The sequence below is a fragment of the Malus sylvestris genome, chromosome 6 (genome assembly GCF_916048215.2).
Source record: "Malus sylvestris chromosome 6, drMalSylv7.2, whole genome shotgun sequence".
Taxonomy (NCBI): domain Eukaryota; kingdom Viridiplantae; phylum Streptophyta; class Magnoliopsida; order Rosales; family Rosaceae; genus Malus; species Malus sylvestris.
In genome coordinates, this window is record NC_062265.1 from 33,676,456 (window position 1) to 33,704,048 (window position 27,593).

The 27,593-nt window shown below is 37.6% G+C and overlaps 3 protein-coding genes across 9 annotated transcripts; all 3 read right to left on the reverse strand.

The window, feature by feature from the left end:
- Nucleotides 1–551: 551 nt before the first annotated feature.
- Nucleotides 552–4,873, reverse strand: LOC126625818 (loganic acid O-methyltransferase-like). 2 transcript variants are annotated; one of them, XM_050294911.1, is made up of 3 exons: nucleotides 4,696–4,873; nucleotides 3,175–3,837; nucleotides 552–1,068 (listed from the first exon to the last, which is right to left on the reverse strand). In XM_050294911.1, the coding sequence occupies exons 1-3, from the start codon at nucleotides 4,735–4,737 to the stop codon at nucleotides 748–750; spliced, it is 1,026 nt and encodes a 341-aa protein (XP_050150868.1). In that variant the 5' UTR covers nucleotides 4,738–4,873; the 3' UTR covers nucleotides 552–747. The 2 variants fall into 2 exon arrangements, with proteins under 2 accessions (XP_050150868.1, XP_050150867.1); XM_050294910.1 differs by lacking the exon at nucleotides 4,696–4,873 and adding an exon at nucleotides 4,208–4,687.
- A 1,134-nt stretch (nucleotides 4,874–6,007) lies between these two features.
- Nucleotides 6,008–12,784, reverse strand: LOC126625815 (uncharacterized). Of its 6 annotated transcripts, none has more exons than XM_050294905.1 (19): nucleotides 12,621–12,784; nucleotides 12,131–12,172; nucleotides 11,948–12,016; nucleotides 11,386–11,442; nucleotides 11,132–11,227; nucleotides 10,857–10,968; nucleotides 10,468–10,513; nucleotides 10,240–10,311; nucleotides 10,068–10,130; nucleotides 9,813–9,967; nucleotides 9,625–9,689; nucleotides 8,473–8,623; nucleotides 7,921–8,026; nucleotides 7,684–7,819; nucleotides 7,122–7,186; nucleotides 6,852–7,016; nucleotides 6,633–6,705; nucleotides 6,459–6,544; nucleotides 6,008–6,366 (listed from the first exon to the last, which is right to left on the reverse strand). In XM_050294905.1, exons 1-18 carry the CDS (start codon nucleotides 12,622–12,624, stop codon nucleotides 6,477–6,479), a joined length of 1,545 nt encoding a protein of 514 aa, XP_050150862.1. In that variant the 5' UTR covers nucleotides 12,625–12,784; the 3' UTR covers nucleotides 6,008–6,366; nucleotides 6,459–6,476. The 6 variants fall into 6 exon arrangements, with proteins under 6 accessions (XP_050150862.1, XP_050150861.1, XP_050150860.1 ...); XM_050294904.1 differs by having other exon boundaries at nucleotides 6,008–6,258; nucleotides 11,948–12,019; XM_050294903.1 differs by having other exon boundaries at nucleotides 11,948–12,019.
- A 4,263-nt stretch (nucleotides 12,785–17,047) lies between these two features.
- On the reverse strand, nucleotides 17,048–22,932 carry LOC126625811 (ABC transporter A family member 2-like). Its single transcript, XM_050294898.1, has 16 exons — nucleotides 22,437–22,932; nucleotides 21,539–21,770; nucleotides 21,267–21,436; nucleotides 20,962–21,147; nucleotides 20,774–20,869; nucleotides 20,488–20,694; nucleotides 20,214–20,373; nucleotides 19,910–20,136; nucleotides 19,175–19,292; nucleotides 18,994–19,070; nucleotides 18,635–18,724; nucleotides 18,409–18,552; nucleotides 18,027–18,332; nucleotides 17,867–17,947; nucleotides 17,591–17,767; nucleotides 17,048–17,487 (listed from the first exon to the last, which is right to left on the reverse strand). The coding sequence occupies exons 1-16, from the start codon at nucleotides 22,803–22,805 to the stop codon at nucleotides 17,209–17,211; spliced, it is 2,919 nt and encodes a 972-aa protein (XP_050150855.1). The 5' UTR covers nucleotides 22,806–22,932; the 3' UTR covers nucleotides 17,048–17,208.
- Nucleotides 22,933–27,593: the final 4,661 nt, after the last annotated feature.

Genomic DNA, 27,593 nt, shown 5'->3' on the forward strand with positions numbered 1-27,593 from the left:
GCGCTAACTTTTAAATTTGGACATTTTTATTTTATTAAATGTCAAGTTCAAGTTTTTTTTTTTTAACTTTAACAAAAAGCTTCTGATACTGTTTATTTTAACGAAAAATCACATTTTTACACTAAAAAGTCAATCATAGTATTATTCACTTTACCTTTTATTTTATCCTTATTGTTAAACTCAAAGTTTTTTAAGCCATTTTCATTAGTTTTTTTTTTACACAAAAAGCAAGACATTTAATGACTTTGAAATTATATTTTTATTCACGGAAGGTTAATTACTAAGCGCTAACCACCCCACCCACAACATGGCCAGGGGTCTGCTGTCCCCAATTACGTGTCTCATTTGTGTCTCATTTCTAGTTTCGTATACACCTAGGTGTCCAATCGTCATACCAACAAATATGGGAGAGATTTTTTAAGCGGTACTTCACGTCTTTATACAAATAAAGAAAATGATATTTTTGTTTTATGTTTCTCTCTACTTATATTATGACACGTAAAATACCCGCTTGAATACCTAGCATTTTAAAATATTTTTCTAATTATAAGTGTTGATGAACATGCTTATTTTCTATTATGGGCAAATCATATAGTTTACAAATTTAAACTAAACAATTGATCTACCTAGCATTACTTCTTTTGTTTTCATGCAACCATCCACACCTTGAATGGAAAAAGAGTCGTCAATTTTTACTTCCTATCCAATTAAGCAGGTTATAACTATAAGCATGCACATTTTACGCAATCAAAGATATCTGCGCTTGAGAAGGACGAAGAATCCAACAGCCATGCCATCTTCAGCAACATTTCCAGCAGTAGTTTTTTTCGAGTACCGATCAAAAAGCGGTTCTATATTAGCTTCGTCCCCGAAGTGTTTTTGGAGAAGGGTCTCCATCCCAGCTCTACATTCTTGCACGCTAGGCAAGCTGATAGACATCGGAGGTTGGAGCTCCAGCTTCAGTATATCAAAGCAACCATTTTCCTCTATTAGGGTTCGCAGCTCCTCCACGGATGGGCAGTAGATGGGCAAGTTGAATGACTCAAATTTATCTTCACATATTAACCCCTGCACAAATTTTTTTATCACCAAATAGACCGTTATAAATACAATATTAGCAATGCCCCCGATGAACTTAGTGTATTTTTTCGATTTGCCCTCTCCATTTCAATTTGGCATGCCCCGCAATCTTTTAAAACATTAAAATTTGCCTCTATTGTAATTTTTCTGTCAAAGTAGGTTACCTTCGTCCATTCAAGTTGAGAATACTAGCTATGAGACAAAAAAATGATAAGTTTGGAAAGAGTTAAAAACCAAACTGAAAGTTCATAAATGACAATGAGTAACCATGACAGATACGGGTCACTTCCAACAAAGAAAGAAAAAGAAAATAAAATGTTTCAAATTTTGAAAAAGAAGAATTAAAGTTGGAAAATATTGGATTCATTCGATATGGCGACATAAAAGGCAACAACAAATATTATGGTGTTAGAATTGGGACTGTGACGCGGTCATAGAAGTGGTGTTCAATTCAACTACAAAAGCAGTTTTGTAGAAACTTGTCAACAACAACAGTTTACTAATAAATGGAACTTTTTATTATTTGTCTTTTGGGATTCCAAGGGCTTTATTATCTGTCTTCTAGTTTTCGTCTTAATTACCTAAGTCTTTTGAGATGCCCCAGGGGGTTGTAATTTGTTTATTTAAGCCATTTGGCTTCTCATTTGTAAGCATCTTTCATCTTTCAATCAATTATCAAATTATCATTTGGAATTTTCTCAACTTTCTGGTGGACTCTAGACTTTGTTCTATAAGGGATTACGCTGGTAACCTTTTTATCACTTCATGTTGCGTCACCATCTTCATGAGAAATTCTAAATTTTTGTTAAGCTAGCAAGTGAACAGTGTTAAAAAAAACTTAACAAAATTTTTGTTAAACTAGCAAGTGAATAGTGTACAAAAAAAAAACTATTTTAGCTACTATGTTTAACTTTTTATCACCAACATCACTCTCTATTTTAACAAACTTTGAATATTTATATTAACAATTCAAACTCAGCCTACTCATTTTCTAAAAAACCTTCTCTCTCTTCATTTTTTCTTTGCTCAAGGGTCCACCCCTTGAGTTTTATTTTTATTAATATTTAGTTGATGAATAATTGCCACTGTTCTAAAAACCCTACCTAGGATTAGACGCTTGGCCACGGCTCCGATTAATCCCTAGTTGTTTGAAAATTAAGAAATGGCGCCCATACCTACCTAGGCACCTGCTTAGTCCGCCTAGGTCGCGACTCTAACTTAGACAGAAAATAAATTACTTTCATTTTGTACTTTATTTTTCAATATATTGTACGAGATTTGTTCAATACTTGAATGAGCACTTATTCTATGCTTGTTCCCTCTGTTTTCAATATGTTATAATACTTTTAATCTATATGTCATTCTATTTTGCAATTTATGTATTCCAACACAATATGTATTTTTTCAAAGTATAAATAGATATTTATTTATATGTTATATAACAATTTAATTAAAATTAAAAAAAATACAGATAATTACTCTGTAAATTTAAAAAGTGACCGTTCATTTTACTATAATGGTGTTTTGGTTGTTTTACAGCATCTTAGAGATGCTAAGTAGGGGGTGCTAATATTATTCTTTTGATAGTGGACACATAATTAACAAACTGTTATTAGAGTTTTTACAAAAAAAATCATTTTGCACTCTTTTGTAATGAAAAAAACAATAAAACTATTTGAATACACAAAACTGATATATTTAATGACACAATCTAATACAAGTGAGTCCCACGTACAACTCAAAACAAAACTAATATACTTGATGGCAAAGTCTAAAAGTGAGACCCACATGCAACTCACTTGTATAAGAGAGTGTCAATAATAGTATCAATTTTGTGTGTCCAAATGATCACATGTAAAAAAAAAAAAAAAGATAATGCTAAGAAGACTAAATTTATAATGATATTGAAGTTGGTGATTGAATTATTACTTAAGTGTTGATTAACGTGTTTATTTCTTATGAGTGACATCATTTAATTTATAAATTTTATTTACAAAATTAGTCTCCCTATAGCATTACCAAAAAACAAAGGGAAAAAGAATGCAAGATCACCTTTTTTAAAGTACTAATATAATTCTCTTATTAAAATGTTACCTCATTCGCCATGTCAGAAAGAGTAGACTCCAAAGATTCAAAAACCGGGGCAGGAGAACTCTCCGCCGGAAGCGTAGAATTGGGACGCCCCGGAATCAGAAGCACCATCAATCCTCCGGGGACAAGCTCTTGCTCTCGAGCGCTAAAAAATGCCTCAATGTCCTTGGCATATTGAACTGAATATGCATGGCCAACTTCATAAGGCGCACTGCCATACGAAATCTTCTTCTTGTTAAATGCAGGCGATTTCGGGTCACGTAGTTCTTGAGGAAGCTTGGAAAGCCAATGAAGAGCATACGCCGAGTAGACAAAATTAAGGGAGGCTTTAGGGAAGAGCCTTCCATGGAAAGAGCCCGGGACACCCGCCACAAAATACTGCCTGTCTCGGGGGAGAGTGGCGAAAAGATAGTTGAAATCATTCGAAACAAGGTCACTGAAGTATAAATGAAATTCTGGTACTTGAATTCTTGTGTGCTGATATTTTTGAGCTACTGCATCAACTATGTTCTGGACTTGAATGAATGTGTTGGGTCCAACCGAACACCCCAAATCGGCTATCCGGAATGAAGTTGAAATGGAAGACTGCTGCGGATTTTCAATGTCGAGGTTTTCGAATATTGCTGGAACCAATCTTCCGGACGTTATAACATCAGCTGCCTTTCTCTACAAGAAATTGATAATTAACACAATAGTTAGTTTCTTAATAGTCAACATAAGTTTTGAAGAAACATTCTGTACTCCATTGATCTAAACTATTGAGAAGAGAATTCGAACTTTGGTGCAGATTAGGAGCACAAACCCTAACAAACTTGGCTAAGCTCAGATTTTCATACATACATGTTCACTTCATTAAGTTATGTACGTGTCTTGTAAAGTATTTATGCATGATCCGAATGGTTGAGAAAACACAACAGTCAAACGAAAAGCTAGTGTTTGATGATCGATACTTAAACACATGAGAAATTAATAATTCGTAGCTAGCATGTTAATTGTTAGCATGACTCGATTCGCCGGAGACTGCCCGGAGGCATACCTGTATATTAGAATTTTTGGCGTAGCTGTTTGGGCCATCTCCTCCCATCATAGGAAATATTTCATCTTCCATCTCTCTCTCTCTCTCTCTCTCTCTCTCTCTCTCTCTCTCTCTCGGAAATGAAGTAGTCACTGAGAGAATGCTTAGAACTACTGAAGCATTGGAGGTGAACATGTATATATATAGATATATGTATGTATAATGATACTTGGTTTTCTCCGTGGATTTAGCCACAAATGACATGATGAAAATTATATTAGGGAATTGTTATTGACATTCCAAAAATCTCATTCTATACTCCAAACTTTCTATATTTGGAAAGAAAAATACACTTGTGAGGAGTGTAGAATGAGATTTTTGAAATGACAATAACACTTCCCTTAAATCATATCAGATACTATTTTAGTCTTCTTATTCAATCAATTCAAAAGATAAAAATAAACATAAGTGTGGACGCAAGGCAAGATATAGCTTGACAATAACCAAACCTTTGATGTGGTTTGAAGAACCGCCAGATATAGCAACTCCATCTTGTAATTTGGTGCAAAATGCTTTTTTTCCCTTTGACTGAGTTGAAATCCGCGACAAAGTTTTTATTGAGGCCCTTAACGTGCAACCCTATTCTTAGCATTGTATGTATTCCCTCATTATTAATGAATATCGTTCTTCTTCTCAAAGGAGAAGAGATGAATGAAGCTTTGTGAGTAAAGAGAACGAATTAAACAAAATCTTGAGAAATGGAAAAAAAATAAATAAATTTCAAGTTATTTTTAGTCTTCAGTTTACGTAGGATTCCATATACAAAAAATGTAATATCCACGTGACCAGACATAGTGGAAAAATTCGTAAATACATCGGCAAAAGAAAAATTGTCTTAACTATAAGAGTTCATGATGATAATTGACTAAAATTAAAATTCAAGAAGAAAAATGGACGTTAATGACAAATTCAGGGGAGGAAATCGACTAACACCTCAAAACCTCAAATTCTTGACTCTCTTGCATCTTTCTTTTAACCAATCTTCGTCTCTCATTTTCTCAGATATTTTCCCTCTATCTCTTAAGACCAAGACGTAAGATTTCTATAGATCCGAGTGCGTGTCAGTTATCCTCTTTCACAACCCCAAGAAGAAAGAATAGAGTGGAAAACACTTAGTCCCTCTGTCGTCGTGTACGACAAGTTATGTCGTGTACGACAAGTTATGTCGTGAAGCAAATGACGCAAAATCCAATAGCCGACCTCGCCCATTCAACCCATCATGGGTAGTGCGCAGTGCTAGTCATAAGAGAACCTTCTTCTACTTTGTCCAAGCATCTAAATGAACCGTATCCCTTCCGGACCCAAATAAATCGAGCCTCCCAGTCAAAAGATCCAGACTGTAAAATTTTGACCCAACGGCTACAAATTTATTTGGATCCGGTTCCCAACCAAAAACCCACTTCAATAATTCACTATCCTAAACCACTCGGAAAATGATTTAGATAAAAACTAGCGCCGAGCTACCTGATTATGACAACCCTCGCGGTGCGTCGGGTGAGATCAAAAAAACCAAAAACATCGCGCTTTCGCGAGGGCTCTCAACATACGCCTTGATCCGGTGCATCTACGCTCACGAAGATGCTACAAGATAGGAGTCGTCCATGACGTAGCTTAAATTAATGTCCACTCCCACCATTTCTTCCCCGAAATCCAACGATGTTCCACACCATAGGAGACGGCTCTCCGACTTCACTTGATTTAAACCTAACGAAATCGACTGATCTTACGGAGTTGGTACAAAGAAGAAATAAAATCCACTGATCAATCAGAAATTTCATCGAGATCTATTAACCCAGTAATGGGAGGCTCGATTCAATACTACTACTTTACACCCTTCGAATTAAAAAAATGTCGCCGTACCCTGCAAGAGCTCACTCCAGAGCACTATATGACTGCGTAAATCTACGAACTATATTAACCCGGTATCAGAGTCCATACAATTTGAGTTGTAGGTAATGCTGCGCTGACTTCAAACCCATCAAGCTGCCGCGCAGTCCGTCCTACTCACCCAGCTTTACCAATCAACAAGCATTAGGTTATCATGGGATCGGAAATATTCCAAAATACAGAAGAACTGAGTAAGTGTTGGATGCAAATGCAAAAGCAGCTGGTAGCAAAATCTGTTAATATATGGGCAGTTAGATGCAAACACAATTATAAAATTTGGAAGAGAGACAACGTATGCGGGAAAATAGCATTCGAAAAGCCTTACCTTCAGACCAAAATTGTTTTAAGCACTTGAATTGTTGCGGTAATTTGATGGTTGGTCAATCACTTTTCCAACTGCAATAGTTTTTCCTGCAGAACGTGGAAATAACCTTTACTACAACATGCCAGAAACATCCTAGATGTATAAAGAGAAGGGCCCAGGCAAGATATTTAGTACCTTCAGTACGAAGAGTAAACCTCCCAAGTTGTGGAAAGTCCGCAAACTTCTCAATGCATATCGTGTTGCTGACCTGCAGGAGCACATGTGCCCAAGGTAAGTGAACTAAGAGTAACATAGATGTCCATAAATCATTTGCTCTACTGTATTACGTTCAAAAATTTTTACCACCTCTCTTTTTTTAGGGGGGGTTAATTACAAAATTACGACGATACATACCTGAATCTTGCACACAACAATGGCACCATTCTTGACAAAACGAATATGCTTTTTCATAGGTTTCTTCGTCTTCGGATCAATTTGACTTACAAGCTCAATAATCTCACATTCTTCAACAATTGAGTGAATATGCAGGACAGCTTTATAGCCAGCCGTCAAAATTGCCTGATGAGAAGAAATATATGGAGGGCTTCAAATAAAATACACACATGTTCACCAACCAAGATCATATGAGAGAGAGAGAGAGAGAGAGAGAGAGAGAGTTCCTACATTGTCAAGCAGTTCAAGAATCTGCAACTGGGCGAAAAATTCTGTAACGGCAGGTATTGGCTTTGCTGCATTAACAAAAAAAAAAGTATATTAAGAGCAAACATATATGACATAAACATTGAGGACAACAGAGGGAGGGAGAGATAAAATAATACAATACCTGATTTTTTGAAACAAAAATGAACCAAAAATAGTTTCAAATAGTTTTCAATTTTTTCCTTATTTTTATTTCCATCCATCTTCCCTCCTCTTGTCCTCACTTCTCTTACATCTCTTCACTTAAAAATTAATAAAAGCCAACTAGCTAGTAGTTAGTGGTGCTTCTCTTTCCCATGTCATGAGACGTTCCAAGTTTGATCCCCCCACCCCCCACTGATAAATAAAGAAATAAAATAAATAATGACAGTTTCTGTAAACAAATAAAGATAATTGCTTCAAACTTTAAAGGGGAAAAAACGAACATGCAGCAGCAATGCAACTTTTTACTTTTAAGGAATAAAATACTTGAAAACTCTTAAGAATGGACAAAGAATCCAGTGAAACGCCGTGAAATAGAACTTACCAACACTCGACACAACAAAGCCCGACAATATGTCCTCATCATCAATGCCTGATAATCTAACCCGTAGATTTTCACCTGGGCCCGCACGTTTCACCCTATCTTCATCAATGTATATAGCAACAGCTTTCACTGGGACCTGCAAACGAATGTGTTAAATTGTATTTTTAGTATAAAATCCTTATAGATAAAAGATAAAATTATAAAGGAAAAAAATATTTGAAAGGAAGAGGAAGGAACCTTATTTGGCATGACAAACAATGAATCCCCTTCACGCACGGACCCAGATTCCACTTTGCCCATAACAACTGTTCCCATGTCCTTGAATTTGTCTATGATAGGCATCCTACAGAAAGGAATTCAGGGGATTAAAGAAATTTAAAGAGAATACATTTAACAATAAATCACCAATTCCTGTTTACTCTGACAGTTTACTAAATCTCTAGGGAGCCAATGATCCCCACCTCATCATCCACCCTCCGTATATTTTCACTAGGTGCCAATGACCGAAATTCCATTTTCAAACAATACCTTGACATTGTAAAGAAATTAGAGTACAAGCCACTCCTCACATACAAACTGACAATATAATGCTTCCTACCAGAGTGCACTAATTAGTAACCGTTGGTACCTTTCAAGGGAAAAGAATATTTTGTACAGAAAATGTCTCCTCAACAAGTGAAAAAAAATATAAACGTACATCAATCAGACTGCTTCAAAGAAAAAAGATAGATTCAATACAGATGCTTACTTAAGATGTTCAAGGGCAAGGTTAAAAAACAGACCACGTACCTGAATGGACCTTTAGGATCTCGTAGAGGAACTTCAATAGAATCAAGGGCTTCGAAAAGGCAGGGACCATTCCACCACGAACATACACTTTTATCCAATCTGGTTTTCATATTTGTTCCCATCAGGCCAGATATAGGTAGGAATTGCACATCTGCAAAGGCAAAGTGGAAACCAATGGCATCCTATGTCAATACACCATAATAAAAACAGTGCCTCAAAACTACCATTATTATCAGTTCAGATAGAAAAGAAAAAAATCAAAATGAAAGAAGAAATCCACTAACATAACATTTACTTCTGTGACAGAAAGGGCATCATATGCACAAACAAGAGAAACAAAAGCACAAAATCATGATTCAATTATACCCCTATTTTAATGTACTGACTTGATCATACATATTTTCATTGAAATAAAAGGTTCCATTTTTGTTTTCTCCAATCTCTCAGAGATATGAGTAAGCTTTTGCAGGCCAAAGGAGTTGCCTATTCAACTGTTCCTTGATTCTTCTGATAATATCAAACAAAGGAAAACATGACTGTTAGACCATCTCCAATGGAGATGTCAAATTACAAACGATGGCTGATGTGGCAATCTGAAGCCTTATGTCAAATTTTGTACTTCTCCAACCGAATTGTCAAATTTTATTTTATTATTTAAATGGAGTTTTAAATGGTTGTAATTATTAAAAGAATGTTGAAACAAAATTTTTATTGGTTGAAATGTTAGTGGAATAAAGGACCCGCCATTAAAATGAATTAAAAATAAATTTGACATTGATGTCAAATTTGACTTCAAATCACAAAGTCTTCAAATCCAGTTAGCAAATAACACTTCGGTTGGAGAGACTTTTGATGTCAAATATGCACAGTGGCATTCCACCTAGGATTTTGACATCTCCTTTGGAGATGTTTTTAGTCCCTTTTTTCAATCCTTCTATCGAACGTAGTGTCATCATGGTTTGAGAATAGTAAAATGATTCTGACCTATTCCCCGAAGGTATAAATTACAACTTAAATCAGAAATCCAGCATAATTACTAAGTCGATGGCATTAACCCAAACAAAGAGAAAATAGAAACTAACATATGACTTCCCAAATACCAAAACCATAAAATAACATATCTATAAGTTTTCAAAGAAATAATTCATGTACCTTTTTTCACATTGTAGCCTGATGCTTTAAGGAATGGTACCATTTTTGTCACAATTTCATCGTACCTGGAGAAATAATTAAATTAAAAGCATAACAAATCACTAATCAGTAATCAATAGGAGTAGGGGCACATACAAGAGAGGGAGGGTGTTAGATCCGAAATATCGCTCCAACTGAGGGTAAAGTACCTTTCTTTTGACCAGTTCACAGTGGGTTCATCCATTTTATTTACAACAACAAGCATCTTGGACACACCCAATGTCTTAGCAAGTTGAACGTGTTCACGGGTCTGCCCACCCCTCTCATACCCGGTTTCAAATTCTCCTTTACGAGCAGAAATTACCTAAACAGAAAGAGAAGGAGAAAAGCGAGAGGCTATTAAATATGCAAAATTTACCTTTGCTGGATTGATGCAGTAATTAAGCATCACGGATGTAACTCACCAGTACTCCTATATCAGCTTGAGATGCACCACTGATCATATTTGGAACATAACTTTTGTGGCCCTGTTAACAAACATGTACTACTCATAATCACCCAAAACAAACCAAACCATATTGTCCAAGAAAATAAAAAATGTGAGGTCTTGTGATTCATGAAAAAAAATTAACTTACAGGTGCATCCAAAATCGTGAATCTTGATGTCTCGGTTTCAAAGTGGGCCCGCCCAACTTCAACTGTTTTACCCTGCAATAAGATATCCCAAAAAAACAATTAGAGCCCAACAAGCTGTTCTTTTGGCAAAACTAGATGTTGTAAGCATAATTAGTTAGCATTTGACAATGACTTAAAGATAGGCAATAACATTGCAGCATCTTTGTATTCAAACCAATCAAACCATACCTTAACTCTCTCTTCTTCATTGGTGTCCATAATATAAGCCATATACCTAGCAGATATGACATAACCATAGTCAATGGGCAGTGATCAAAACACAAAAATTCATGCAGCATAAGTAAGGTCCATTTTTGCATCAGATGATGCGTTAATGCAGTTGTGAACTAAAAAAAAATATTTCAACTGAACAACACATTAAGAAAACCAAGAGAAGGAATGAGAGAACATTATGAGATACCACTAAAGAAATGTTCTAACGTTGTGAAAACCTATCAAACCTCACTAGATTGTGAAATTGTTAACTAGTTATCTGCATGTGTCCGCTAAAGTCAAAAGTTACTGATATTTTGAGGGAAGATTAGGATCTCGGTGACAAGGGGGTAGGATATGCTCACCAGCTTTCCCTACTTTTGTCCTTTGCTTCTTTTTCATATTTTTGGATTGTACGATCATCAACCTGACCACTAAGAAAAAGTATTTGGCCCCCTGTTGTGGACTTTCCAGCATCTGCAACCAAGAGAAGACACGATATGAAGCCCCGTTTGGGTTCACAACAAAATGGAACATTAATGGCAACCAGCAAGTGTATAGTTCTAAGTTATGAAGGCAGGACAATAATCGAAAACGAGATTTTATAGATAAAGAAACATCGTGATAAAAATTAACTTACCAACATGGCCAATAAAAACAACATTCAAGTGCCTCTTCTTATCTAATTCCATGTCATCATGTTCTTCTTCTGGATCCGGGGTTTCCTTCTCCTTCCCTGCAAATTCAGGCCAAACATTGATCTCCCAGAAGAACATTGGAATAGAATTTGGCACGGCAACTTATGTGTGATGTAGTAAGAGTTATTGTTTAAAAACAAAAAACAAAAGACATAATAATAGACAAAAACCAATACGGACTGAGCTTCAATAGTACCTTTATGCTCAACTACAACTGACTTATCAGACTGTTTATGAATCTCTTCCCTGGAATCTGAAATTGTTACAATATTTGGAGGGAAAAATAGAGTTAGTCTTCTATATCTATCTCCCATCAAGCCAAATTACTAGGCAAAAGCATCTAAAAATACATGCCCTACTTCCCATCAAAAGGATCCCGTACAAAATCTAAGTAGAAAATTACAGAAAGGAATAAAATTTAAGTCTACATATCAAGTTAATTGCGTCAAATAAGTTGAACCAACAAGATGTGAAGTGGGTAAACAAAAGCAATAGAAAAATTAAACAAGCATCGTCAATCATGCTACCATTTTCTTGATATATCTAACCAGTAACTGAAAGTGATTTTGTACCTGCCAAATTTTCAATTTTAATGGTACTCTAGGCTTCGTAGTATTACTCATTATAAGCAGTAGCTAGGAGCATTTAGTGGTAAGCATATCACAGGTTAATAAAGCACAATCAAAATATGCCCTCTCAACCCAAACCTCTACTCAACAAAATAATAACATAATAAAGTAATCGACGATACTACCAACCTTCCTCCATCTTATTATCATTCTCTACTTCCGGCTTTGCTTCGTCCGGATTAACAACCCCATTATCTTCTGCTACATTTTAACCAAATAATCGACTCAGAAATTAAAAACTTACCATAGCACAGCCATCATAATCATTTATCTTAACCAAAACAAATAATTCAAATTCTCTTTTAGATTTACCTGCTGAATCAAGCTGTAACGATCGGATTTCCTCCTCGATATCTACCATTCACAGAATTCAATTAAGTAATTATAATCAAATCTCAAAATTCAACACAACGTCAAATACTAACACCCCATTTTGGTTTAGAAACAAAAAACACCAAACGTTCTCATTAATTTCGAATAATTCATCACAAATAAGAGCCATGATCGCTAAACTTTATCCTGAACTCCTTCACTCAAATTACCAGAAATAAGGAGAATCGAAACAGATAAAAAATAATTCCCAAACTCCTGACGAACTAGAATACAAGCAAAAAAGATTCAAATCAGAGCTCATAAAATCGCCAAACAATCGCCTGGATCTACCGGAGCTTAATCGCCGAAAAAAAACAATCTCCAAAAATTAAAAATTAGAAAGAAAGGACACGAAAATTCGAGAAATTTCAAGAACCGAGATTTCTAAACAGATGATTAGATTAGAGGATTAGGATTTAGAGTTGCGTACCCATGGATGGCGAGACTTCTGTGAGATTCTGTAGCAATCCGCTAGGGTTTTGACGAGGAGCGGGCGAGCGAAGAAGGAAGTGAGTGATAAAATGTGAACACTTGTGCTGCGTACTTTCTGGAATCTACTGGTAGCGTACCTATATCAATGTGCTTTTCGTTTTATGGTTTGGGCTCCAACCCGGTTCGTTATGTACCTCTTTGGTGCAAAATTACCCAATTTTGCAACCCAACAAATGGGTTTTTTTTTTTTTTTAATGATTTTTTACATTTTAATTTATTTTTCATTCAATACGATTATATTGGTATTGATTTTTGAGAATCTTAACAAAACATTTTCGGTACTGTTCACTTTTAACGAAAATGATATTTTTACCTTAAAAAATCACTCATGATACTATTCACTTACACCTTTATATTGTCATTTTCATTATAACTAAAGTTTTTAAAAACTTTTCGTTAGTTTTCCTTTGAATTTTTTGAATTTTTTTTTAAATTTGATCATTTTTTTTAGAAAATAAAGAAATTAATTAAAAGAGAAGTTTGAAAACATCTAAAGCCTTTAAAATCAAACAAGAAGAGCGTTTTTAGCTTGGTAATCAAACTTTGAAAAGTTAATATTCTGAAAGCTATAATACGGAGGAGATCAAACTTCGGTGCAACGAAACAAACACATTGTTACGCAACATTTGAATTAGCTCGAAGTTAATGAATTTGAAAAAAAAATAAATATGAGCGATATTCTAATTAACTATGCTAACATGCATCAATTACTACAGGAAGAGGGATAATTTGTTTTCTTTCTTTGACAGTTGAAGGGTATTCGAACTTTAGTGCATAAAAAACAAAATAGAACGAGAGGTTTAAAGATTTTCTTTATTTGGGTTGCTAACCCTTGGTCTGATGGCTTCTTCAACAGGCCATATTGTTCAATTCCAAAGATGGGCCCAAGGCCGAATGCAGATAGCAATTGGGTGAATGTATATAAATCTGACTCCGGCCCAATCCATTATTTTGATTAGACTGTGGTCTCTTCATTCCTTACTTCTAGCCTGGCTCAGTTCGTTAATATTTTAAAATTTTATTCTTTTTGTTTATGAATTAAAAAATAAAAAATAAGGCTTATTAGTTAGGATCAATTTTAGTATCTAAGATTTGAAATTAATATAAATAGTTTCTAAATTTATCCATCATTAATCATTTGGTCATCTAGTAAAAAAGTTTGTTAATGACGATCGATACAAATATCATTAATTTAATACGTAATAAGCGAAAATGATTTGACAAAAATTGAGGACAAACTCATGAATTATTTTTATCAATTTTAAATCTCATAGATTAGAATAAGGTTATGTCAATCACAATAACTATTTTAGGGCTCGTTTGAATATGTTTTTAAAATGACTTAAAGCGTTTTTAGATAAAATGTTTTTTAGTTTCAAAAGCACTTAAAGTGCTTTATGCAAGAAGCACTAATTATGTGTTTCTTCCAGAAAGCAATTTAAGTGTTTTTTTAAGATTTACTTGCATCTTTACTAATAATTAATTCTAAAAATATTTTTCATCAAAAACATTTTCAATCATTTTAAATACTTATTCAAGCGAACTTTTAGTTAATGAGTCAAAAAATAAAAATGAAAGAAATAAAAGCTAGATGACAAATAGATAAGGTAATCCTAATTCAGGACAGTGAGATCTGGCCGTGGATTTTGTGGTTATGCTCGTGTACATTAGCCCTCACCATAATTCATTTGGACGTTGCCATCTGACGGATCACTTGTAACGAGGCGGAATCGGAATAGTATGACAAAAATCAGATTAACGAGGCGCACGTTAACAAGCATACACGAAGCAGGGATAACTTGCGCACAAAGCAGATGGTCCCACCGGCCCGAGGCTGAGCTGTATCGTCACATCGACGTCGCTTTTGTCTGATCACAATGGAATTCCTAACTTAACAGCTACCACCCATTTCACCTCAGACTTTTTGTATTTTCCCGTAGCACCGCCACGTGTCGGTCAGCTTCCCGAACTTCTTCTTTTCAAGTTAAGGTCGAATTTCGTGTAGTTTTTCACGTGACAGATTTTGGATTCAGTTGGTGTCATATTATAATATAATTTAGTAATATTTATTTTTACTTAAAAACGAGATATTTAAAGTTTGAATCTTGTAGATAACATATTCGGTATCAAATTAGGCTGCTTATTGTATGATTTTATCAAACTCTTCTTCCCTTAATATAAAATACAGATACGCTTAAAAACAAAATTACTGCATTAATAAGTTACACGATCGTAATTAAAAAGAAATTAAAATATTTCTATGAGTCAGTTTAATCTTGAATAAATAAACTGCCATCTCGAAGTGATCCACTCGTTCCTTATTTAAGACAAACAAGGTACGTGATTCGTGTTAATTATATCTGGGAAGGGAATCTAATCAGAGGCCGGTTCCCGAGACCCTATCCCTCCAGTCCTTCACTATTATTTCTTCTTTTTCTAAACCTAATATAAAAGTTGCCCTTCCTCATATTTCACGCGTCCCCGTTGTCCCCGTTGTCTGTCCATTATTTGAATTTTAGAGGCTTGGTTTGAACGTTTGGTAGCTAGCCACATCTTATTAATCATTAATCTTTATATTAATATAATACAAATACGGTTGAATATATATATATATATATATATATATGTGGGTAGGTTTAGTTATTTAATTTTCTCTGTGTGGTTCCTTGGATCTTTGAGATAGATGCAAGTTAGTGGAAAACATCTGGGATTTTGATCGATGAAGGTTCAATGCATGGATCTAACTTCATATGTGATATGAAACTACATGATTTGGCTCTGATGATCTGAGAAGTACATGTTTTCGTTTAGGGTTTTGATTTCTTGCTGCTGTATATGTTTATATATAATGTTTTTCGCTTTTTTTTGTCTGATCTGAATCTTCTTCCTTGCAAGCTCTTCTGAGTTTTTGGATATTACACGCTGCTATCTAGGGTTTTTCAGCAGTGATGAGTAAGGTGCTATATTTAACTATATGTATGTATGTATGTATGTATGTATGTATATGTAGGTAGGGTTAAGGATTGGAGCTCCTTGAAGTCCAAAAGAAGGTTATGCTGGGTGGATAGAGCTGTTGAGCTATGGATCCCACAGTACTATTTATCCTATGTTAGATCAGATCGGATCGACCGAAGGGATGATAGGGTTGTGGCTTGCATATCTCAGGAGCTGCATTACCTGTACGCTGCCTCTTTTTTTGGATTGAAGGGAGCTCTACACCTCTCGCTCTTTCCGTTTCACCTTGCTGATGTTCCACTGATTCTTTACATACTTTAAATTCCAAATGTTTTATGATTCTAATTGCTTTATCTTTAAACATGAACTTTTACAGTCGATAGATCTATATATTTCATGACTCTTGAGATCTATATATAAATATTCTAGTATATGATCCGATGTGTGTATATATATATATATATATATATATATATATATAAAATACCAGATGACTCTGGAGATCTATATATAAATATTTTAGTATATGATCCGATGTGTGTGTATATATATATAAAAAAATACCAGATGACTCTGGAGATCTATATATAAATATTTTAGCATATGATCCGATGTGTATGTGTATATATATATATATGACGTGTACCAGATGAAAGAACAGGATGTGAATTGTGAAGCCCGGGGTTATGACGACAAAGGATCTCACGAGGATCTTTGTGTATGTATAGTATATTTACTGTATACACAACCTAGAAAATCCCCGTATATATGTTCTAGCAGTTAAACTTTTCCCTTTTTTGGGTTTAACTACTGTTAATTTCAGGGCACTGTATCAATGCCGTTGCTTTTTTTTTTTTTTTGGATCATTAATGCAGTTGCTATAATATACGTTTGGGCATATAATCGTTGTTTTCTAATAATTGTACCAGTAGTTTTGCTAAAGAAAAATTATTTCTGCACACCTTTTCCTTCCGGACAACCTGATTATTTGTAGCGTACTTAAAAATTAAAATCAATATTGTAATGAATTTAAAGTTTTTATGGATCTATTTGATATTAAGATTTTATACAGACATAATTTAGAATTTCTCGAGCTGCTCGAGGAGTATACTTCTTAAACGATTCTACGGGGAGTATTGTTCGTTTATTTGATTTATTAAATTTAAAGGCAGAAAGTAAATATGAGGAGAAAAAGGTGTGATAATCACTTGTTTTGGAAAAGCATTTGGGGACGCAGATGCCATTTCTTCGATCTCGTGAGTCGCAAGATGCCATTTCTTGTTTTGGAAAACATCTGGGATTGGTTTTGCGTTAGGTTTTTCGTTAATTTCAAGTATTTTTTATTATAGATTCTTTCCAAGTATGACACGAAAAATTCAGCGATCTTTATCTGCATTTTTTCCTGAGGAGTTGCATGTAAAGAGTAAAGTACTATATTCAATTTAATGTTTTCATACAAGCGATAATTTTACTTTAATTTAAACATAATGTATCGAAAATTATATCTTTGCCTTTAAAGGCTATCTACTACTGTTGTTTAAGTGAAAAATAAATGTTCTGCAAAATTATGACTAGAAGTTCGACCGAGAATGTCTTGTACTAATTTGGTCAGGGTTAATCACAATCCCCTGAACTGGTCGGGACTGCCCCCGGCTCCGACCCTGGCTGACCGAGTCTGTGCGTGACGGTGTTATTTCAACATTAGGAGGTATTGGGGTTTCCGGAGAGTGGCCGGAAATGCAGAGGGCGCCTGAATCATCTTGCTGCCAGAATACTTCAACCATAACACCACTTGGATGCTCTGCAGACTCGGTTCCTGGAATCCCCACAAACCTAGCTCCTACCGGTATCTGCACGATTATGTTGTATGTAACGTACTAGTCGTGTTGAATCGCGCAAAAATAAATTTATTGCAAGCATGTCATATCGAATTGCGAACTGTTTTGTGTTTACCTGAACTGAGTCACCAGATGCTAAAGTGAGAGTGACCAGCCTCCCCTCTGCCGTGGCAGCTTCTAGCTCCGCCTGCCCTGCGATATTCAAGAACACTTCTTCGAGAGTTGTAAGCCCAAGTTGGATGTCCGCTATACCAAATTCTCTGTCTTTGTTTTGGAGCTCCGCGAAAAAATTCTGTTGAAAGGTTATGAAAGAATTTTTAATGCTCTGCATGTATACGGTTTTAATGCTACGTAGCATGAAAGAATTTTAGCCAGACGATGAAATGTTTACCGTCAGAAGCCCCTCTCTATCATGAGGAATAACAAAGGTCAGAAATTCCCTGTTCTCTTCTTTTGGTTCAACACCCAAATGCTGCATAAAACTTTTCCCAGGTTAGAAACTAATGTGTTATACGCATGAAAGAAGTTCGAATAGTTCAAAACCAACGTACGCATTTAAAGAACTCCTTCACAGCCTCATGGTGAGATGTAGCAACTGCATCCCTGCTTGGAGGCCTTTGTTCATTCGTGCTTCCGCTGAAGCTCACATTGGCGATAAAACCAGTTCCAAACCTCGACTTCAGCCTGATTGAAGTTCCAATGCAACGGAGCCTACCCTTCGCCATTATTCCAATCCTGTCACCTAAAATGTCAGCTTCTTCCATCGAGTGAGTGGTTAGGACAATTGCACGGCCTCTTTTCGCCCCCTCTATGACGTCCCATACATGCCTCCTTGTTATCGGATCCATACCAGTTGTCTACAGATCATAAACTAAATTAGAAAAACAGAGATAGCAGATGTACTAATGAAGGGAGAAATACAAATTTCCATACCGGTTCATCTAAGATAATCAACTTCGGATCACCAATAAGGGCTACTGCAAAACTCAGGCGACGTTTCATTCCTCCACTGTAACTCCCAGCCCTGACTTTTGCTGCCTCGGTGAGTCTCACCTCTGCCAATAACTTCTCAGCATCCTACACTCGATGAGCATTCATCTTAAAAAGAACAGAAGAATCCTCATGTGAAAAACCAAATTCAAGTTAGCGCAGCACGTACTGATTTTACTGAAGCTGAGGGGAGGCCTTTAATACTAGCGAAAAGGTGGAGGTGCTCTTGCCCAGACAACGCATTCCAAAGAATATCAAACTATCAATAGAGATAATTTACAAACAAAATTAAGTCGAAGTTTTCGAATGAGTTGCTGCAACGCGGTAAAAACTATGTAACTTGTATGTTTTTGAAAATTTCAGGTTACCACACACATGGTCTTCTTGAAAAAGAACAGTGAGAACCGATTTCGCCTTTTGATTTACTGATAGTAGACCACAAAAGCTCTTGATCAACGGTGACCAAGACAACATGCCTATATAAACATATGTACTTATGAGACAGACCGAGAGAGAAAGAGAGAGCACCTGCGGACAAAATCCTACGATTTTTCGAATATTTGCCATACCAACAGAGCTCCGGGCGGAATCTCCATAAATCAAAGCTGTTAACAAAGCAGTTTACTATTTCAACATTTCCGTATTGGGATCATCTTTGTGAGAAATTTTTCAATCAACGAACTCAAGAAAAATGACGCTACAGTATTACCATCTCCTCCAGTAAATGGTGTGATGCCAGTTAAACAACTGATTGCAGTGGTTTTCCCGGCTCCATTCGGACCAAGTAGACAAAATAACTGATCCTTCGCAAAGTTCACCCACAATCCCTGAAAGTTATTCAAAATAAATCAGTTGCTACTATATTATTTCGTTACGAAAAACCTGAAAGGCTGAAATATATATACTGCAACTGGCACAACCAGGAAAAAAAAATAGAATTTGTTAGTACCATATATTGGGCCTCATCTTTGGGCCTCGTCTTTGGGCATCATCCCTAAGCCCATGACAAATGTAAAAGGGGAGAGAGCCCTTATTCTATAAAAGGGACTCTCCCTCACCCTCATAAGAGAGGTCTCACCTTCACTAAGAGAGAGCCTGACCTTCACCAGAGAGTCTCACATCTCAGAACCCTCACAACAATAGAGGGCAATACCCTCTCATCCAAACAGAGAGCAAAATGGCAAGGGCTGCATCCACAGAGAGCTCCCTTGCCGATCTATTGTAATCCATACATTCATACAGTGAAATGGAATCAACATCAGTGTGGACGTAGCCCAAACATTGGGGTGAACCACGATACATATTTGTGTTCTTGTGCGTTTGTGTGATTCACGGCCGGATTTACGTTGGTCCAAGATCCTCCGGATTTTGTGCATCAACAGAATTCATAAGACATAACTTGGTAAAAAACAAGGGAGGATAACCAAGGGGCAGATACGATTACCTTGACAGCATGGTGAGGCTTAGTTCTCCTGTACTTGCAACAGCCAATACTGAAGGTACCGGGATATGTCTTTACAAGACCTCGTATCTGAACTGCAATGTTCGGATCAACTGTGCCTTCCTTAGTTTGTTGTTTGACAAGGTTCTCCTCTTCAAGGACATCTTCATCGTCTGGAGTAAGATGCTCCTTTGGTGGAGCTGAACCGATGCAACTACATATGCCACCCTCTATGAATAGAAAGGAAACACCGCTAAGTTACCATGCAACAAGAGAAACTCAACCACAAACTTTCAGTCGTATTTACCTTTCAATTTGTTTCCACCTTTCCCTGTCCAGTATCCGGGATTTAGAAAGTAGAACACTGATTTTCTCACACCAGATACATTCGGAATGATATTATCGAAGTAGATAGCCAATATAAACCAGAGGAAGAATGTCGACACCAGCCATTTATAAATGCCATTCTGTCAAAGTTCAAATGAAAATTTTAGAAATAACAGGAAGGTGGATGAAACATTCGAAGAACTTATAAAATATTTGGTAATTTTTTCAATTTTAGGATCAATGAGTTTACTTACAATTGTCATAAGACAATCACTATAGTCATTTGCCGGGCATTTGGCCCTTCTACTCCAGCTAATCCCAATATCTTGTGGATTGGCTGTTACTTGAGCAAGTAATACTATAGCTCTGGCAAGAAGATTAGGTGGGAAAAATGACCAGAGTATTCGATATTTCATCTTGAAGTCTGTTGAATCATAGGGAAAACCAAACGCTGTAACAATCTGCAAGACAAAATGGAATATGTTATTAGTATTACGAGAAAAACCCCAATCTATAAATCTTGAATCAGGGAAGTCTTGCCTGGGTTATAGAGCCGACAATAAACACCGCAAAACCGACAGTTGTGGATGAAGATGAGTTCCTTAGGAAGGTTGACAGCAGAAAGGAAAAACCAATCTGGCAACAAATTGCAGTAAGTGGATCAGAGATTACTAGATTGGAAATAGTAGAAATAAAGTAAAAGAAGTAATTGCTTGAAACATTCTTACCATATTGAGTTGGAAAAGGAAGAAGACAAGGAATACGACTGCAAAACTGTTATTTAGGAAAAAATCAAATCGAAACAGCATTCCGAAGAGAACTGTGAAAAGTGATGACAATAGTACCATAATTCCGTCCCATGTGAACCATGAGAACCAATATGCAGTATCATAAAGGCCCATCATTGTCATCACCTGCAAAGTAAAAGAACAAAAACACGAATAACAACCTGATTTTGCATATACGAAATCAAAACTAGCCATACACAAACACAATGAACTCCGCGGCAGGGAAAAGAAGAAACCCAAATTACCTGCCGAAGCTTTAGTTCTTTCTCTGTGATCAAAGAGGACATTTGAAACACAAAACTGAACATGGCAGCAGCAAAAAAGAAGGGTGGTAATAGTTGAGCCAAATCAATGGAAACCTCCCGGTTAGGGTGTGCGAATTCCTTGAGTGAAACATCCCAGCTAAAATTTGGAACTGAACATATCATTATACGCATGTTAAGGTCATGATGGTAACAATGCAGGCGAAGCTTTTTTCAACGAACAGAAAAGGAATATGAGAAACAAGACATAGTACCTCCAATCAGAGACCTAGCGATTTCACGCTCAGCAGCAATCTGAAGCGGTATTTGAAACTTGAATGTCGAATCTTCATATCGCCCCCGGGCTTTAACAGGAGTAGAATTGGTCTGTATGCCATAGCTGATCACAGTGGCGTTTCTCTCCACAAAATGCAAGGCTCCTGAGCAATGCAGAGGATTATTAAATAGCCATGTATTTACATCCTCTTTCGTTCCAAACGATTTGACCTGTACAAGTAAAACCACCTCATTACGAACAATCTAACACTATCAATTTAGCCCGCAGACCACAACATAAATCAAACTGCCTCACTATGAGGTGCCTAAAACGATGAAATCTAACTAGTCGAACTTGTCAACAACCAAATCTGAACAGTTCGAAATCTCACATCTTTAGTTTGTGGAACAAAAGTTCCACGCATTCCTCCTGTTTTCGGAATAAATTGAACAAAATTTATGCAACAAAAGGTAAACTAAATGCCATCACATTGCCGGTGTGGCTTAAGACGGCTTCTGGAAGGGCTACAATCACTTTATGACGAACCAAATGTGATTCTGAAAACAAATTATATGTCTTTCGTCGTAGAAGCGCTTTCTTAAGAAAGTACTGATGAAATTGGGTTCCACCATAAAACCAATTGGGAATATGAAGAGCAGGCGAGCAGCTCAAGACCATATAAGCACATAGCAAACCTTGTCCCTCACCGATGTGGGACAACTCTCAACAAGTACTTGGTTTTACAATCAAAATTTCAATGAATTTCCAATTAAAAAAAATCTAACAAATTCACTTATGAGCAGAAACGTTTACTAAGAAAAGAAAGAAAGCAAACCGCATTTTCCTCAACTTTCTTGGTAACCAAACACAACGCAACAATCCGAACTCATGCATACCTTCGACGGCCTAATCGGCCGGCCCGGATTATTCGCCATAATCCCACTGACAATACTACTAATCCTCGCGCTCCCATTTCCGCTCCACACGAAATCGAAACACGGCTTTTCAACAGAGTACTTGCGCTCGCACGGCGGAATCGGCGGCGAAACCAGAGGCTTGGGGTCCCTGACGCTCCGGAAGTCGGCGGATTTCTTGTTGCGAGCCTCGAGGCCCTCCTGGATGAAGAAGATGAGGACGATGAAGAAGAAGGAGGCGAAGAGCTGGATAAAGGAGGCTCTTTTGCTCCGCCACGAGATCAGGAGGTTCTTCCTCAGCAGCGCCTTGTACTGCTGGAACAGCAGCGGAAAGCCGCTCCGCAAAGCCATCGGTTCGGGTTTTCCGGACCCGAACGTGAGTTCTCGGGTTTAGTGATGGAAGTGAGAGAGGCGGAGTTTCATTGCTTTCCGCTCAAGAGTGACGGTTTTTATCTTCTGTTTTTGGAAAGGCGCGGTTTTGCCCGTTTGGGAAGGCGAAGTGGGGTGAAATTACCAGATTAGTGCTGGATTCGGCTTGGTTTTACGGGTTTGCCACTGCCGCGTTCGGGCGGCAACGGGATTTTCGCCGAGTTTTTGTGTACGAGTGCTTTTACTCGTTTACCAAAGTTGGTATTTTACAGAATTTCACTGAAAGTGATCAATGATTTCTATTTTTTACAACAAAATGAATCACTTCTAATTAGTAACGTATTTCGACAAAAAAAAAAAAAAAGTAACGCAATTTTTTTCTCTTTCGTATTCAATGAATAACTGCTATTATTGTTTGTCAAATAAAATACTTTCGTTTTGAGAGCTTTTATATTTTTTGTATTCATCTGTGAGAAAAATTCATATTTAAGTTCAATGAATAACCGGTATTATTATTTTGTCATATAAAATAATCTCATCTAATTCATAGTGCTTTAAAATTTTTTGGATTCATCTGAATTAAGAAAAATTAACTCCGCCTATGTAATTTTACATTGCCGGTCCCAAGCCCGGATAAAGGAGGAGGGGGGGGGCGTCAGGTAGTCGACAGCCGGCACTCCATGATCACGTCGAATCCTTATGAAAATGAATCCAGAACAAAATCGCGCTAAAGCTAGGGCGTCACCCGTAAGTGGCGCGCTGTGTGGCCCGAGCACAGTGATAAGTGAGCAAGGGTCGCTGTATCTCCATCGGCACCCGGATGCAGTGTTAAATGAGCAAGGGGGCCGTAGAAACTTCTTTTCGAACGACTCCACTCAAAGTTGTTTGGGAGCATATGCTCCTATCAACTTTACACGGGACACACAAAAGAAGTACTTTGATCCTATTAGACGGGGGAGGGTAAAGAAGCTAGGACAGAAGGGTAGAGTTCAAGAGAGCAAAATGCGTTTAGGAACGTGGAATATAGGAACCTTAACGGGAAAATCTATGGAAGTAGTGGAAGTTATGGTGAGGAGAAGGATAAATATTATGTGCCTACAAGAAACTAAGTGGGTTGGTAGTAAGGCAAAGGATCTAGAAAACTCAGGGTTTAAACTTTGGTATTCGGGCACAAATAGAACGAGAAACGGTGTTGGCATCATCGTGGACAAGACCTTGACACAAGATGTTGTAGATGTCAAGAGGGTAGGAGATAGAATCATGGCAATCAAGATTGTAATAGGACAAGAACTTATCAATGTGATTAGTGCGTACGCACCTCAAGTAGGGTTGGATACGAGTTCGAAGGAGAAATTTTGGGAAGACCTTGGAGACTTGGTGCAAGGAATTGCTCAGACGGAGAAGTTATTTATAGGAGGAGATCTAAATGGACACGTGGGCAGGGAGACAGGCAACTATGGAGGTTTTCATGGTGGCCATGGTTTTGGGGAGAGAAACGAGGATGGGGAAGCTATCTTGGATTTTGCAATGGCATATGATCTCTTCTTAGCCAACACCTTCTTTAAGAAGAGAGAAGAACATGTGATCACCTACAAGAGTGGGTCGTCAAAAACACAAATAGATTTTCTTCTAATGAGGAAAGGGGATCGTATAACTTGTAAGGATTGCAAAGTTATACCAGGAGAGAGCGTGGCTAATCAACATCGCTTGTTGGTGATGGATGTACATATCAAAAGAGGGAGACAAAAGAACAAGACTTGGAAGTGCCCAAGGACTAGATGGTGGAATCTAAAAGAAGAAAAACAAGCCATTTTCAAAGAGAAGGTAATCACCCAATGTGTGTGGGATAGAGAGGGGGAAGCTAGCCAAATGTGGGATTCCATGGCTAGTTGTATCCGAAAAGTAGCAAAAGAGGTATTAGGAGAGTCCAAGGACTTTGCCCCACACCAAAAGGAATCTTGGTGGTGGAATGAGGAGGTACAAACAAAGGTGAAGGCTAAGAAGGAATGTTGTAAAGCCTTATACAAGGAGAGGACCGATGAAAATGGTGAAAAGTATAGAAAAGCGAAGCAAGAGGCGAAGAAAGCGGTCAGAGAAGCTAAGTTAGCGGCTTACGACGATATGTATAAACGACTAGATACCAAAGAAGGAGAGTTGGATATCTATAAACTAGCTAGAGCAAGGGAAAAGAAGACAAGGGACCTAAACCAAGTGAGGTGCATCAAGGATGAGGATGGAAAGGTTCTTGCTACAGAGAACGCGGTTAAAGACAGATGGAGAGGTTATTTTCATAATCTTTTCAATGAAGGACATGAAAGGAGTGCTTCTTTAGGGGAGTTGAGTAACTCAGAAGAGTGTAGAAACTACTCTTTTTATCGTCGAATCCGGAAGGAAGAAGTGGTTGTAGCTTTGAAGAAGATGAAGCATAGAAAAGCAATAGGCCCAGACGATATACCAATCGAAGTGTGGAAAGTTTTGGGAGAGACAGGTATAACATGGCTCACTGACCTTTTCAATAGGATTTTGAAAACGAAGAAGATGCCAAATGAGTGGCGAACGAGCACTTTGGTGCCTATCTACAAGAATAAGGGCGACGTACAAAATTGCATGAACTATAGGGGTATTAAGTTAATGAGTCATACAATGAAGCTCTGGGAGAGAGTCATTGAGCATAGATTGAGGCAAGAGACACGGGTTTCGGACAACCAATTCGGGTTCATGCCAGGGCGCTTAACCATGGAGGCAATCTATCTCTTACGAAGATTGATGGAAAGATATAGAGATGGGAAAAAGGATTTACACATGGTCTTTATAGATTTGGAAAAAGCGTATGATAGGGTCCCAAGAGATATTCTTTGGAGGATCTTAGAGAAGAAAGGAGTACGAGTAGCATATATCCAAGCTATAAAGGATATGTATGAAGGAGCAAAGACTGCCGTAAGAACTCATGAAGGACAAACCGAAAGCTTTCCCATAACTGTAGGATTACATCAAGGCTCATCCTTAAGTCCTTACCTTTTTGCGTTGGTAATGGATGAGTTAACAGGACATATTCAAGATGATATTCCTTGGTGTATGCTTTTCGCAGACGATATAGTGTTGATAGATGAAACTCAGGAAGGGGTAAATGCAAAGCTTAACCTTTGGAGAGAAGTGTTGGAATCTAAAGGTCTTCGCCTAAGCCGATCAAAGACAGAATATATGGAGTGCAAGTTCAGTGCAGATGGAGGCCAAAACGAGTTAGGGGTGAGGATCGGAGATCAAGAAATACCAAAGAGCGACCGTTTTCGTTACCTAGGATCTATCTTGCAAAAGAACGGAGAATTAGATGGAGATCTCAACCATAGAATACAAGCTGGATGGATGAAGTGGAAGAGTGCATCTGGCGTGTTGTGTGACCGCCGTATGCCACTGAAGCTCAAGGGAAAATTTTATAGGACGGCAATAAGGCCGGCGATGCTGTATGGCACAGAATGTTGGGCGGTGAAGCATCAACACGTACACAAAATGGGTGTAGCGGAGATGAGGATGCTTCGTTGGATGTGTGGGCACACGAGAAAGGATAAGATTAGGAATGAGGATATCCGGGGTAAAGTAGGAGTAGCCGAAATTGAAGGAAAGATGAGAGAAAATCGGTTACGGTGGTTTGGACATGTGCAAAGAAGGCCTACTGACGCTCCGATTAGAAGATGCGACTATGGGACAGAGGTTCAGGGCCGAAGGGGTAGAGGAAGACCTAGGAAAACTTTGGAAGAGACTCTAAGAAAAGACTTAGAGTACTTGGATCTAACGAAGGACATGACACAGGACCGAGCACAATGGCGTTCTAAGATTCATATAGCCGATCCCACTCAGTGACTTGGATTTTCCAAGTCTCTAACCGAGAAGTTTTCCTCACTCGAAAAATTAAGGGAACACTACCCCAACCTACATGCTCCACTCAGAAAGCTTCAACATACAAGCTTCAACAAAAGAAAATTCAAAGAACTTAGCGAAGAAGGCTTTGGTGTATTTAACACAATACGTTGAAATGAAGGAAAACTTATTTATTGATATCCCCGATAAGCTACAAATATGTACATATACATGAGTCAAAATAAACAAACAAGATGGAGTCTTCACAAAGGTTGCTTAGGAGAAGTCTCAGCAGTCGGTAGAGCCCCAGAAAGAGAAGGCATTTGAGGGGGATCATTCGGAGCCTCAGTACTGGACAGAACCCTAGAAGGAGGAGGCATCAGAGGTTGATCATTTGGAGCTTCATTACGCGGTACAGCCCCAGAAGACGAAGGCAATAAATGCCTTTGGAACAAACCCACAAATCTCTGATGATCAAGTAAAACCTGACCATCAGTTTCCTTCATCTGGTCAAGCTTCCTCTTCATGTTTGTAGCATAGTCATGTGCGAGCCGGTGCAACTGTTTATTCTCATGCTTGAGCCCTCTAATCTCCTGTTTGAGACTCATCACTTCGGCCGCCAATGATTCAACTTGGCGGGTTCGAGCAAATAGGCGTTGGGCCATATTAGACACAGAACCTGCACACTGAACACTGAGAGCCAGTGAATCCTTAACAGCTAACTCATCAGACCGTTTGGAAAGTAGTCTGTTATCTTTGGGAGTGAGAAGGTTCCTGGCCACCACCGCAGCGGTCATATCATTCTTCATCACGGAATCCCCAACGGTAAGAGGACCAGTAGGGGAGACGAAGGATGGGCGCCATATGTTGTCTGGAGAAGGCGGGGCTGCCTCTTCAACAAGGTTCAAGTCAAAA